At 26.5% G+C, this 10,826-nt stretch overlaps 2 protein-coding genes across 2 annotated transcripts; one reads left to right on the plus strand and one right to left on the minus strand.

The window, feature by feature from the left end:
* Positions 1-4,459: 4,459 nt before the first annotated feature.
* LOC119670557 (nuclear envelope integral membrane protein 1a) lies at positions 4,460-6,278 on the minus strand. Its single transcript, XM_038080857.1, has 4 exons — positions 6,084-6,278; positions 5,517-6,027; positions 4,975-5,449; positions 4,460-4,903 (listed from the first exon to the last, which is right to left on the minus strand). Exons 1-4 carry the CDS (start codon positions 6,160-6,162, stop codon positions 4,490-4,492), a joined length of 1,479 nt encoding a protein of 492 aa, XP_037936785.1. The 5' UTR covers positions 6,163-6,278; the 3' UTR covers positions 4,460-4,489.
* Positions 6,279-7,050: 772 nt separating this feature from the next.
* Positions 7,051-9,936, plus strand: LOC119666847 (p21-activated protein kinase-interacting protein 1-like). The gene is made up of 6 exons (XM_038076127.1): positions 7,051-7,174; positions 7,249-7,398; positions 7,455-7,970; positions 8,938-9,014; positions 9,072-9,707; positions 9,891-9,936. The coding sequence occupies exons 1-6, from the start codon at positions 7,103-7,105 to the stop codon at positions 9,934-9,936; spliced, it is 1,497 nt and encodes a 498-aa protein (XP_037932055.1). The 5' UTR covers positions 7,051-7,102.
* The last annotated feature ends 890 nt before the right edge of the window (positions 9,937-10,826 follow it).

Here is a 10,826-nt window from a genome sequence, read left to right on the forward strand (position 1 = left end):
ATAAGCTCACTGTGTTCTAAAAAAATTTACTTTAAATAAATGAAGATATATGTACATAATTATAGTAATATTTTATGTATTTTTTATTAAAAATTTTCTGACTGCAAGTTTTACCAAAAGATCATAGTTAAACTTTCCGAAAAGAACTAGTATAACATCTCACAACCTCCAATGATATTCTTCTTAAGTACTTATCGCAACTAAATTATGCTGAGCCCGGTTTTTTAAGTAAAAACCCGAAGCTGTCACAACGGCTAAATGCAAATATATTAGTGCTATAATTATTAAAAAAAAAATAAGAAAACATTTTACATAGGCTTTACAAGATATATATGCTTAATTATCTATTTATTTAAAAAATATCTCTACATACTAAAATCTATTTCTAAAGGTGTTCTTTTAGTAACAATGGTTCAACATTTGCTGATTAAGATTTATATTTCGAATTTCAATAAAGCATAACACTAATTTTTCAGTAACTTATTTAACAATTTATATTTATAAAGAATAAATTATGGTTTTGAGCAAATAAAAATAAATAAAAAATATGCTACATAAAGGTTCAAATGCTTTCTACCAATTCTTTATTTTAAGTTTGTAGTTTTCATGTTATCGGAATAACAGATTATAATTTTTATAATTAAACTATTTTAATATATTATTTAATTGAATGTATCTAGTCATCTAGTCTTGATAATCGATAATAGTTTTTAAAGATCATTAACTTTTTAGTTGTAATGGATAAAATGGAATTTATAGATTATATGATCATAACAACTTCATATAGAAAGAGACAACATAATCGGTTGAATCTTGAAAATCGATAATAGTTTTTTAATATAATCTAACTTTTTAGTAAATGAAAGATAATGGATTATAGTTTTCATTATTATAAACAATTTAATGTATGATTTTATTAAGAGGGTCAATTTAAGCTCTTCATATAGGATTACTTCCATGTTCACAAACTTTATAATAGATGATAAATAAGGGATTATTGTTTTTATCAAAAATTTTTTGATTTGTTTTTATTTTCCTTGTTATTTATTACAAGTACTTAATTTACAAGTATGCTTAACATTCCAGTCCTTATTCTTAGTTACCTTAAGGTCCTATGCTCCACTGGGAGTTAATGGAACAAAGAAGAAAAGAAAGAAAAAGTATGCCTAACAGTCCAGTCCTTATTCTTAGTTAACTTAAGGCCCTATGCTCCACTGGGAGTTAATGGAACAAAGAAGAAAAGAAAGAAAAAGTTAATTTAAAAATTAATTTTAATGTTTTCTCACAAATAAATAAATAAATATACAAATATGAATATACATAACATTAACAGACACATTATCTGGTTATCATTAATGCTTCAATATATATACTATATATATACATATATTTAAAACCCACAACTTAAGCTCTTAGGAATGAATAATGTTATTTATAAAAATGAGCTTTTTGTGATTTTTTTTATAAAATATATAAAGATTTCTTTTAAATCAGTTATTAGAGCTACCAATTTTACACTTTTCAGTGTTTAATAATCCTTTAATTGGACCAAAAAGTTAAGTTTGTCTCTTTCAGTCCCTTTCAACATTACAATATTTGAACAATTCTTCATATCTTTCTGAAACACATTAAATTTAAAAAGAACTTAGTACTTCCAAAAGTTTTTTACCGTTGAGAGTGGGAAAAAAAACTCAGATCAATGAGAATTGGAAAAAAACTCAGATCAATGTTTAACAATGAGTATATCTTATCTCTCACTATAAGTTATTTGCAGATATAATTCAAAAAGAAACTATAAATTGTAAGTTCTATATTGATGTTTAGTATTTGCAGCAAGTTAGTGCTGGCGAATAATATCTTCACTCTTTTTATGTGTTATAATCAATAATAATAAAAATAATTATAAACATCCATAAAAGCATTTTACTTATTGTTATTTCTTTTAGTAAGCAGATATAATGTTTTGAGTTCATCAAGACCTATACTATAAGAATTTAAAAAAAAATTATCTCAAGTAGCCAGCATTTCTTTGTAATAAGTTCCGAATATAAACGACATTGTCTCAAAAAAAGTTTGCTACCAAAGAATATTATATATAATTAATTAATAATTTTATTAAATATTTGAAAATAATTTATAAAAAATAAAAATTTGAATACTACGATTAGTGAAGCTTTACAGTATTTTAAATTTTCCAAATTTCTACATTTAAAAAAAATTTAATAGCTTTATAGCTTTCACAATTCTACACAATAACTTTCGAATATAATTATTACAACCTCTTATTTTACATTAAAGTTATAGCTTTTTATTTGTTACATTAAAATAAATAAAGAAATTTTTTATTAAAATAAAAAAGAAAAAATGCAACAATTTATTGATATTAACAGAAATAATAGCTTAAATATAATTTTAATAAATTTATATTAATTATACAGAAATATTAAATTAAATAATTTTACTAAATTAAGTATATAAACATTGTAACTGCTCAGTCTTTGCCTTTAACTAGTGTGTCTTACAAGAGATATTAAATTATTTAATTAAACTTATTAAACATAAATATGATTTATTCGAAACAATTTATAAATAATGCAAAGACTTCATTTTCATAATAGTAAAATAAACACAAAAATATCGTAACTACTTTAAATTAAACAGCAAACATTTAGATATATAAATAAGTACATTTACAATTTATTTATATTGTTTATAACTTTATTTTATTTTATGAATTTATTAAAAAAAATGTACCCACTTTCATTAATACTATATATACACACAAACATACACACTCAGTAGTTACACTAAAAAAACTTATGGATGCATATTTTTATTTTCTCCAAATAAATAATTAATTCAAACTATAAAAGTCCTAGAAAATCACAACTAAACATTAAAACAAAATTTGATTAAACCAAAAGTATATAAAAATAAGTGAAATTCTACTAAAATGTTATACTAAAATTATGTATAAATTGTGTAATAATAATGCGAAACTAATTATTTATTATTCATTACAAATGCTTAGAACCTATTTGAAAAAAAAAAAAATTATAAGGAAATCATATAAGCAAAAAACAATTCTTATAAATATAACCACTTATATAAGTAATAAAGCATAAAAATAAAAACTATATATTTAAATGAGACAGTGTTTTATTTAAATTAAGTGTTAATATTAATTACATCGACCTCCTCTATATATATTAGCGGTATTCACGATCATCAGCAAGGAGCTCGGTAACTAAATAGTGTAGTAACAGTACAAAATAGCTTCAATCAATTACTTTTACTCGAACTGTATCTCGTTGCTGCTACTTGCCATTATTGCTACGTTACTCAGCCACCGAGGTTGTTACTCGATATCGTGGATACCACTATTATAGTGTTAAGTCTTAGATCCAGTTTCACACAGCCGTAACTTAAGTCTCAATGCTAACTCAAGTCATGCTTAAATCATCAGTATTGCTGTCTTAATTTATACTTAAGTCAGTTTTGAGACAAAGTTATGATAGTGATCGACCCTAATAAAGCAAGCAATCTCTTTACAGCTAATATTATGCATATTAAGTATAAGTGAGACCTGCCGCTGATTTCACACGTCTTGTTTGATGATTTATGCAAAAAATTTAATGTAGTTAACGAGTTCTCACATATAAATTTATATATATTATTTATTAAAATCTAAATTATATAAACTTAGTTGCAAATCATACTACGAATATTTACACAGAAATTATAGATTTGATGAAATTTTATTTAAAAAGCTTTAACGAATAACTTGTTTTCGAGTACAAAGTAGTTTGTTTATAGAAATCTATTTAAAACGTTATTAGAGATTCATATACATTTTTTAGATATTTCTTAATATTCTTTAAAATATTTCATAACATACATACATTTTATTAATGTTAATCCTAAGTAAAAAATTAATTACTGATATTTAATGTGTATGGGTAAAATTTAATAACAAAAAATTTATTTTCCAGACCACATAAATGTATATTAAATTATTATTCGTTAATTCACTTGATTTGTTTTAAAAAAGAATTACATTTTAAATACAGTGTTACTCTTCGAATTAATTGAATAGATTTAAACTTTAAACGATTTTTTATTTAATTTTTTTTTCACAAAAACAATATGTAAGGATGTTTATTTTGGCATATTCTTACTTATATATAAATATGACTAATATTAAAAACCTAAAAATAAAACATTTTTAACCAAAATTATGGTATCTTAAACATACAATAGAAAAAATTAATATCTCCAAATTGTATTTTTTCTTTTAATCAAAAACGATCATTAAATATGTTTTGTTAACTACCAGTTCGAGACAAATAAAGAAACAAACAAAAAACTAAACAAAAAATAATAAAAAAAATTAAATATGTAAAAAATACAAGATATATAAAAAATACTAAAAATAAATAATCAAAATGAAAAATTTCTGAGTAGGAATATTTTAAAAACTATAAATATTTTAACCCTCATCACTGTCAGTTGTATAAACGTGATTAGATTCTCTAATACTTTTTCTTACATACGCACCATTTGGTGTCGACTTTCTTTCCCACATTTCTGTTCTAGAAGTAAAAGCTCTGTTTTCATTTATAGCATGTTTTACTTGGTTATAAATTCTATCATTTTTTGTAATATAATTATCATCTTCAGATATATCATCCTCATCAGTAAGTGCTTCATGTTTATGATTTCGTTTTGGTTGAGGTTGAACGTTTGTTGAATTATATGGTACATTATCACTTTCTGAAGAACTTTCTTCACTATCCACGTTTTGCCTAAATTCTTCAAAAGAAAGCATTTCATCATCACTTAAATGCGATGAACCTTCCACAAAACTAGCGAAGCGTAAAGGATCCTTTAATTTAGTAATAACCTATGTAAAATAAAATTAAAAAATGTATATACCATTAGCAAATATATGTACTTATTCATTCAATTATTTACCTGCCATTGCTTGCATTTTGGACTACTAACAAAAGTGCGCAACTCTTCTAATGCTTTCGATGTTTCAAGAACTCCTTGTTCATAAAATTCCTCACTACTAAGCAGACGACGTTTGGGTGGAAAATAGCGTAAATAATATCCTCTGAGTTTATAAATAAGAGACAATGGAAAATAGTTTATCACAACTACTATGATAGCAGCAGCAACAGCTGCCGCTTCAAAATGACTCGAATAGTATATTAAAACCAATGATAGCAACTGCATAAGCCATCTAATTATGTCTTTAGAACGCTGATTTTTTGGTGGACCCATACGGTAACAAAAGAAGAACGCTATTATTCCCGTTGTAATAATATACCCAAGCACATAATTATGATATGTAACAAGAATAACTTGCAAATTTTCCCAAATTTTTTGTAACATATAAACGCCAATAGTCCAACCGCCAATTAGGATGCCATAAGTCATTGTTCGTCTAAATAATAAACACTATATTTTATTCACGTAAATTGATGTGTATATAAAACTTAAAATTAATTTACCTTGGAAATAATTTACTCGATAACCAAATAAGTAACATAAAAGATAAGCTTATCCCCAGTATGATGCCAGTAATATAATAAAATAAAGGATTTTCACTTAATTTTCTGGCATAAAGAAACATAAATGTGCCGGAAAGCAACAGGAATACCCTTATAACATCTATACGTTCTTGTATCAGCGTCAAACGATATGGTTCGCCCGATACAATACCTATACACTTGGGTGCAAAGGGCGACAAAGATAATTTTGTGCGTTTTTGCGTAAATATGTTAAAGCTAAACAACGACAATTTAGCTTCATAGTGCTGCACCACTTCTTCGGGCGTTGTTCCTTCATATTGTGTATAATCATCTCCTTCAATATCCAAATGCAGTTTCAAGCTTTCGAGAAACTTTGTTACATCCTTTGCCGTACCATTATAGCAATAAGTATGAAGATCAGTTTGGAAAAATCCAGTGCGCTTTAATCGTGGATGGTAGTCATATATCGAACCAGGTTTCAGTACGGTAACTGTTGAAAACATACTACAATAATTTAAAATAAGAATGTAATTATAACAATATTACCATTATTATTTACTACAGTCGCTGCTGAAGTGAGTATGCCGGCAAACGTAAGCAAATATATTACACATAGTTGGTGCATAACTACTAATTTAAAACCAAATGATGCTGTATTCAAAACTATACATGAACTATTGAAATTATTATAATTTTTACCGATTAAAATAAATTTGTAAAAAAAAACGTTTAAAATGCTTGGCTTGTAGTTATTTTTTAATATTTGTACAGAGTTGCCAACATAAAATTCTAAACAAATTTTTATTAAATGTCAATGTCATTAATTTTGTCACATCGTGAAATTGTTTTCGATCTTTCAGTATAAAAAAAAACTAATGCCATTTTCGATTAGTAAATCTGGGAAAACTTTTTCAATCGAAATTCACTTTAGCGCAATTTTCATTTTCAATTGCCAAATATCGAGCGAAACATGTATTACCTTATTATGTATACTAATAAAAAAATTTATAATAGAATATTTTTTCAAAGGTAAGTGTTTGATAACGAAATATATAATGATACATATATATGTGAAAGAATACAGTAGCTGTTTTGAACACGGAAAATTATAGCAACGCGATAAACTACAATTGATCTAATTCTGCTTCTCGCAGAATATAGTATATATATATATGCAAAACAAAAGTGGAATGCTATTAAAAAGCATCAATTTTTGTTATTGTGCAGTAAGAATAATAACTGAACAACAAATAAAAACAAGTAGAACTCTTTATGCACAAAGAAACATAAAACAAAAAAATAAATTTATATCGATAAGATGTTTATATCATAAAAATTCTTGAGAAATTTAAAAAGAAATAAATATGACATTGAAAGCTTCTACTTGGAGATACCATAGTGCAAATAAGCACTTTTCTTACGGCCCTCGTATTTCATCAATATTTTTATTACTAGTGGCAACACTTTTAAACAGCTGTTTAATATCTTAAGCATTTTATTTACAGTTCTACATTGCACGTGCAAATGCAATTCCGGTTAAAACTTAAATTTGTTTATGCTTAAAAATGTCTCTTAAAGTTGAAATAATTGTAGGCACATATGAAGAATTCTTACTTGGTTACAAAATTGTTCAAAAAGTAAATATGCAAAAATATATTGTTACATATTAATATATGTATGTATATCCACATTTCGTATTATTACCTTTCAGGATGATAAAACTGTTTTGACTCAATCATTCGCTGATAAATCACATTCTGCAACTATTAAATGCGTTGCCGTTAAAGGAGAATGGATAGCAACTGGTGCAGCAGATGATCGTATATTTATATACAACATGCGCTTAAGAAAACAATCACAAGTAATCTATATTTCATATTTCCAAATCGTGTTATAAATTATATTTCATTGCCTCAGATCATACTTTCACATGAAGGCACAATTAATGCGTTGTCTTTCACTCCCGATGAAACACATCTTTTATCTGGAGGTGATGATGGTCAAATGGTTGCAACACGTCTAAAGACTTGGTTTAATGAAGCTACATGGAAAAAAGCACATAATGGTTCAGCAGTCACACATATATGCTGTCACCCAAGTGGCAAACTAGCTTTATCTCTTGGTTCTGATCTTGTGCTACGTACATGGAATTTGGTTAAAGGAAGAATTGCTTACAAGACAAATTTAAAGAGCAGAAACACATTAGGAAGTATGCCTGATTGTTTGGCCTGGTCTTTATCTGGCGATTACTTTAGTATAAGTGGTCAACGTCTAGTTGAAATTTGGTCAATAAAAACCGCGGATGTTGTGTTAAGCCAAAAAACAAAATCGAAACCTATTTGTGCAGCATGGATAACAAATGAAGCATGTCTTATCGGTTTAGAAGATGGCAATATTTTATGGTTAACACTGAATGAAGAAAAAGAAGAAGAGGTACAAAGTTTTTTAACACTATTATATATAGACAGGTTTCAAAATTTAACAATTAAAAATATGTTTCATCATACCATGATAATGTCCTTGCTTCTGCGTAATACAGAAGCACAGGTAGGATGAGTGACTTATAGAGCGTAAGTTTTGTTTGTGGAAAGAGAGCTCTACATCCCAATTGCCCACTGAGCCCATAGGAGCACTTACTAGCAGTAGTGATTCTTTGTCTAATCTTCAGGCTGATGACGTTGTTGTTTGTCACCATGGCACCAAGGTAGATGAAGTCCTTGACATATTCGAAAATTTAGTCGATAGCCTAAATCTACGTCCAACCGAAGTACATTTCTACCAGTAGACAACATATACTTCGTTTTGCCCTGATTCTCCGCTAAGCTCATTTTCGCAGATTCTTTTTCAATAGCAGTAAAAGCGGCTGTAACATCACGCTTGCTATGCGCAATGATGTCGATGTCGTCGGCGTATCTAAATATAATTAATTCAATTATTCTATAGCTGGTTTATGATTTCGTTCTAATAAAACACAGCAAGTGAATTTGTTAATAAACGTTTATATTAAATTAACAAAATTCCAAATTAGTACATACAAGTGCAGCTTTCGATCAGTTGGATTATTAATACTGACTCTGAACTCAAATTTGGCAGGGCACAAATTCAATCCTTCGTACTTGCAGTCTCAAAAATATTATTTACGAATAATTAAATATAGAAACAATTCCAAAACCACTGATGTTGGGTATTTGGCAACACTCGAAACAGTTGTATGGTCAGCTAAAACTTCAATTCATTAAATAATATAAAAAATAATTGTTGGTTGTAGTTTACTACTTTTCGAAACCTCTCAACAAAATACAATAGTTTCTATTAAGTAAAATAATCACCATAATCATAACTGACGTTAAATTACAATTTATTATTATATATATTAATTTACGCTTTAAAACTATTTTAGGAAACACTTATTAATGCACATAATGCAAGGGTTAAAGCAATGTGCTTCTACAAAGATATATTAGCAACAACATCTAGGTAATTGCAAGTTTATGAAAATAATTAAATAATAAATATAATATATTTATTTTTTAGTTCAGGAGAAGTTAAAGTGTGGCACTTAGACTTAAAGTTTAAAAAGCTCAAAGTAATAGCTACTACAAATATTGGTTGTCGTCCTACTTGTATAGCTTTATTGGATTTAGAACAATTTGGAGAAGACTATGTACTAACCAAAACTATTGCAGAAAAACAGGAAATTATTGTTGAGAAGAAATTAGTAAAAAATGTGAAGCCAAGGGGTGTTGTAACTATTGAATACGAAAATGAAGATGATGATATTGCAAAGCAAGACATTAAGAAAATTAAAGAAAAAAGGACTGATAAATCTAAAAAAAGACGGCATGAAACAAGCGAAGAAGAGAAAGATGATGATAGCATTGAAAACGATGATGATGATGATGAGGTTAATGAAAATAAGGATGAGGTTGAGGATGATGATGAGGTTGACGATGATGATGATGATAATGAGATTGGCGATGATGATGACACTGAAAATGAGCTTTCAGCTAATGACGATGAATTTGGCATCGATAATCCATCTGAAGAAGCGAGTTCAGAAGAAGACACTCCATTTAAATCTGTGAGAAATAATCAAAATAATGCGAAAAAGTCAAAATTAAGTAAAAATTCAAAAAGTGTTCCACATAAAAACGTTAAAAAAAGCAACTCGTTTAAAAAAAAAACAAACAAGTAGAAACAAATAATAAAAAAATGTAAGTAACAGTACTTTTACACTATTTCATTTAACTAAGTAGCAAGAATAACTAACCATTTATCATATAAAATGTTCTTATGAATTTGTCCACCCCATATTTATAGTTTACATTATTGATTAGTTAAATTAATAAAAAGAATTTGTGGTTATAAATTACGACCAGCGCATTCTCTTACACGTTAGTATTCACTACTGACGATAATTTCAAATGGCTTACAAAAAGAAAATGTCGTTGATTGTATTTTATAATTAAAACTAATTTATTTTTTTTCCTACAAACTTAATTTATACTTACATATATTTAACAATATAAAATATATAATATACTGAATATAAATGTATACATGTACAAATTAGTATTCATTTATAATCACTTATAACATTTTAACTCTTTATAACAATTTTTAGTTTCATATAAGTCAAACATTTTAATTATACATTTTTTCTCCTAATAATAGTGTAATATTAAAGAATTGCATTAGCAAAATTTAAGCATTGCATTTAGCTTAAATTTAATATTAATTAGTTTAGTATCTTTGGTTAGAAAAATAAAAAACAGCAGACTTCATGTTATCATTTAAAAATATAAAATAGTTTTCAGAAAAATAGTCAGATTAGGTCAAGTTTTGAAAGCATTTTGGCTATATACAATAGTTTTCTTTATGGTGTTGACGGGAATGTAAAGTAGACTTTTAAGTTTCAAATATAGTTTCTACTCTTCATACTAACATATTTTTCAATAATTTCTTTCCCGCACACATTTACATTATAACAACTTCAATAATCACATTAACATAAATAATATAAAATACAATCTTCTTATATTCAAATGAATTAGAAATAAATTGTCTAAATATTTTGGAATATTATACTAAGGGCTCAAACATTATATGTAGGAGCTGAGCCTTAATGTTTATAGTACGTTTTACAATAAAATATTATTGGATATTAAATAAATATTAATTAAATATTAACAAATTAATAACGAAAAAGAAGAAACAATTTAGTAAAACGTTATTTAGTTTTTAGATACTATCCTATATATTTTCACACATAGATTAAACTTTATAATC

The sequence above is a fragment of the Teleopsis dalmanni genome, chromosome 1 (genome assembly GCF_002237135.1).
Source record: "Teleopsis dalmanni isolate 2A chromosome 1, ASM223713v2, whole genome shotgun sequence".
NCBI classification, from domain to species: domain Eukaryota; kingdom Metazoa; phylum Arthropoda; class Insecta; order Diptera; family Diopsidae; genus Teleopsis; species Teleopsis dalmanni.

Coding starts and splice junctions, on each gene's coding strand:
- LOC119670557 (XM_038080857.1), bottom strand. CDS start 6,162: ATGCACCAACTATGTGTAATATATTTGCTTACGTTTGCCGGCATACTC. Junction 5,450..5,516: donor TCGAGTAAATTATTTCCAAG/GTAAATTAATTT, acceptor TTTATTATTTAG/ACGAACAATGACTTATGGCA. Junction 4,904..4,974: donor CAAAATGCAAGCAATGGCAG/GTAAATAATTGA, acceptor TATTTTACATAG/GTTATTACTAAATTAAAGGA.
- LOC119666847 (XM_038076127.1), top strand. CDS start 7,103: ATGTCTCTTAAAGTTGAAATAATTGTAGGCACATATGAAGAATTCTTA. Junction 9,015..9,071: donor ATATTAGCAACAACATCTAG/GTAATTGCAAGT, acceptor TTTATTTTTTAG/TTCAGGAGAAGTTAAAGTGT. Junction 9,708..9,890: donor AACGTTAAAAAAAGCAACTC/GTTTAAAAAAAA, acceptor ATTAATAAAAAG/AATTTGTGGTTATAAATTAC.